Source organism: Gavialis gangeticus, unplaced genomic scaffold (genome assembly GCF_001723915.1).
Source record: "Gavialis gangeticus isolate Ggan-Ray unplaced genomic scaffold, GavGan_comp1, whole genome shotgun sequence".
Lineage (NCBI taxonomy): Eukaryota > Metazoa > Chordata > Crocodylia > Gavialidae > Gavialis > Gavialis gangeticus.
The window spans coordinates 58,579,392-58,582,614 of NW_017729004.1; the positions used below are offsets into that span (position 1 = coordinate 58,579,392).

At 39.8% G+C, this 3,223-nt stretch overlaps 1 protein-coding gene across 1 annotated transcript in view; it reads right to left on the reverse strand.

Annotated features, from left to right (window-relative positions):
• PDK4 (pyruvate dehydrogenase kinase 4) overlaps positions 1–3,223 on the reverse strand; it is a 25,117-nt gene that overhangs the window by 7,893 nt on the left and 14,001 nt on the right. The window contains exons 9-11 of the mRNA XM_019508453.1: positions 2,583–2,693; positions 1,780–1,893; positions 18–106 (exon numbers count right to left, since the gene is read on the reverse strand). Of these exons, the coding sequence (XP_019363998.1) occupies positions 18–106; positions 1,780–1,893; positions 2,583–2,693 (314 nt within the window). The remainder of the gene's footprint in view (positions 1–17; positions 107–1,779; positions 1,894–2,582; positions 2,694–3,223) is intronic.

Sequence of the window (3,223 nt, forward strand, 5' to 3'; positions counted from 1 at the left end):
CTTTGCTGGGGACACACCAGTCATCTGCCTCTGAAGTTGCTTGATAATGCTTATAGGCGGACTTGTTGAATACTGGGAGTTTTTCTACTGAATCTGTTGAGAGGGCCTGAAAAAAAAAAAAACAAAAAACCACACACAAAAAAACAAGAATTACTTTATTGGACAAGGGATAAAAAGGTGATAGCCATGTTGGTCTAAAAAGTACAAGCAGCCAGTGGGGTAGAGGCAATATACAATAGAAGATACAGCCTCTACTACACTGAATTTATTGAACAATGTCTTTTAAATCACTACTCCAGGACAATAATGGTTCTCAGTATATCATGTAAAAGGAATAACAGGTACCTTGTGCATGTATTACATATAAGTATTAAGGTTCAAGTTCTGAGCCACTGAAACAGTGATATAGGAAAAAAACCCACTCTGTTGCTATTCATCTTTGTAAATTGTTTTCTAGTTCATCTGTGAAAAGCCATATACGTGATGAGGTTTTATAGGCCTTGAACCTTTTTGTAGCCAGTCTGTCTACTGCAAGATAGAACTTATTTGATAGTCTAAAAATCAAGAAACCTTTTTGCAACAAAAATATTTTTAGACTCTCCCGTTTCACATTTGCAAATACAATAATTTGTACTAGGGAAGATGTTTACACTCAAGTGGACAATATTTTCTCAAGTGGAACACTTCCGCACTATACCATTTCCTAGATTGTCTTTTGATGCAATATATAAACTTTATTTTTAGTTAGTTAATCTAAAGATCCAAAAGAAGTTCCTTTTAGAAGAAGACAGATTACCAGCTTTACAGTATTTTAGGATTACTTTTAGAAACCTAATGTACAAGACTGGACTCTTCTGAACTTGTACTAATATTCTGAAGTATTTAAAAATTTTGGTTGAGTTTGGCATCCATGCAATGAATAATGAACAGAACAAGTTAATGTTATCTGTCAGCATTAGCTTCTATTAGCCTACAGAAACAGAAGTCTTGCTGCTGACCCCGACAGTGATGAAAATGAAAATCTGCTGCTCAAGTAAATTATGAGGGTGTTAAAAAAAAATTAACAGCAGGGAACACTGATGACAGAACTGTTGAATGCACCCATTGTTCATGGCTGTAGAATAGTGTTGTGATCCAGTAAGTTATCACTGCACACAAAATAGTTCTATTCTGAAAATAGAGTTGCTTTCTGAAACACCCTTGTAGATGCTCTGTCTACCCAAACTTCTGGAACAAGAGCGCTAGCTAACTCTTACTCCTATTCCATAACTATAAAAACTTGTCCTAAATTTTAATTGAAAAATATTTCAGAAATACCGAGAAGCAAATTAGTTAAGTCCAGTTACATTTTTATCAATCAAAGGCCAAATCAGTCCTCAGGTTATAGAGATGCATGACAATGCAATGCTGTGTGGATAAGCCAAATAAGATGTGAACATGCTACTCTGCGTACCAGAACCTACGTTATGCGAAGTAGTACTGTGCAGATATATGCAAGCTAGCTCTGCACACACTTGTTCTGGAACCAGAAGCACCATAGCTGGGTTAGTGCTAGGTTGCATCCAGGTTAATGAACTCTGCTGAGAAGCACAGCGCTGCATTCAGGCTAAACAGTCATACTGCTCCTTGAGTCAATGTGTGCAGAGCTAGCCCAAGTATTTCTACATAGTGTTGTATAGCACCCTAATCACTTCAGAACCATACTTTAACTACGTAGACTTATCCCACTGAATTAATGTCATCAACAGAATTACTTTTTCCAACAAAACAAATGCATACCTTCAGGTAGATAACAGCATCTATTCCATAACCCGATATGGAGTACAGATTCAAGTTTCCTTGGAAGTATTTAGCATACAGACGAGAAATTGGTAAGCCATACCCAAAGCCAGCCTAGAAATACAAGGTACAGTAGAGTCAAGATTTCTTTTTCCACTAAGCAAATCTAAGCATCCTTCCAGTATCAGAGCTCAATACAACTGAGAAAGAAATCTCTTGTAAAATATTGGAATGCTATAAAAACCTGCATTAACCCATGTAATCTAGCACCTATGCAAGCAAGTCTGCAAGTGGGAGATTGTACATAAAAAGTGAAAGTGTTTAAATTAATTAACTTATTTTCTAGATCAGTCTTCTTCCTGCCACAAATTTGCAGACTGCTAGTGAGATAAGCTTAGAATTTTGCTGTTTGACATCTTAGTTTGGGAGTTTCATGCTTAGGGATTGTACCATGTAGCAAGTGCAAAAAAAGGTGAAGCAAATTGAGGTTCTTCTTAAATTTAGGAAAAGCCCTTTAAACATGCAAGGAGAAAGTAAATCCTTTCATCCAAAATGGTATTAAATTTTAAAATAAGCTCCCTGAAGTGAACAGGGAATACTGCATTAAAAAGGTAAGTTAGGAAGTGCTGCAGCCTGTTACTGTTTCTTTTCCAAGCAAGTGGGAATTTTCCAAGTTATAAAGTTTACTTGATATCTGGATACCTTGGCAAAGGTCTTACATTGAGTAAAATAGATGTGTGCAATTTAAGCTTAATACATAAGTTGTTATAATGCATGCCTTGAGGGACTCTACGATATCTTACCAGAGGAGCACTATGAGAATCATCCATCACTGGCCTTGGTGCTGTAGAATACAGGTAGCTAAACAGGCGCTCAACTTGCCTCACAGGAACACCGCCCCCTCTGTCAGAGATCTGATTTAAAGAGAAAGAAAAGTTGAGTACTTAGAGTACTAGGCCTTTGCGTAGTGGCTAGCATTTGCTTCGGATTCAGATTCGGCCAATTTCAATTACTGCCCCAAATCGATTTGGCTGCTGTCAAAAAATTGGCCGAGTCAAACATGACTGATTTCCCCCCCACCCCCCGCCATGGACATCCTGCCCAGTGTCGGGTTCTTTAAAAAAGCCCGGGGCTCACTGGCTGCTACCAGGCAGGGGGAGGCAAATCTCTGCTGCCCTTTGCTGCGTGGGAGGTGCTCTGCCATGAGCCCCATAAACCCTGACAGCCCTGCACTCACCAGCTGCTGCAGCAGTGGCCTTTAAAAAAGAGCCAGGAGCTGGGGCAGCTATTGATGGGGCTGGGAGAGTGAGCGGATGGAGGATGGGGGCTTGTGGCAGAGCCCCAAGCAACGCAGGACAGTAGGGGGCAGCAGGGATTAACCCCCCTGCCTGGCAGGAGCCAGTGAGTGGGGACTTTTTTTCTCTCCTCCCAAAAGAAGTGGGAT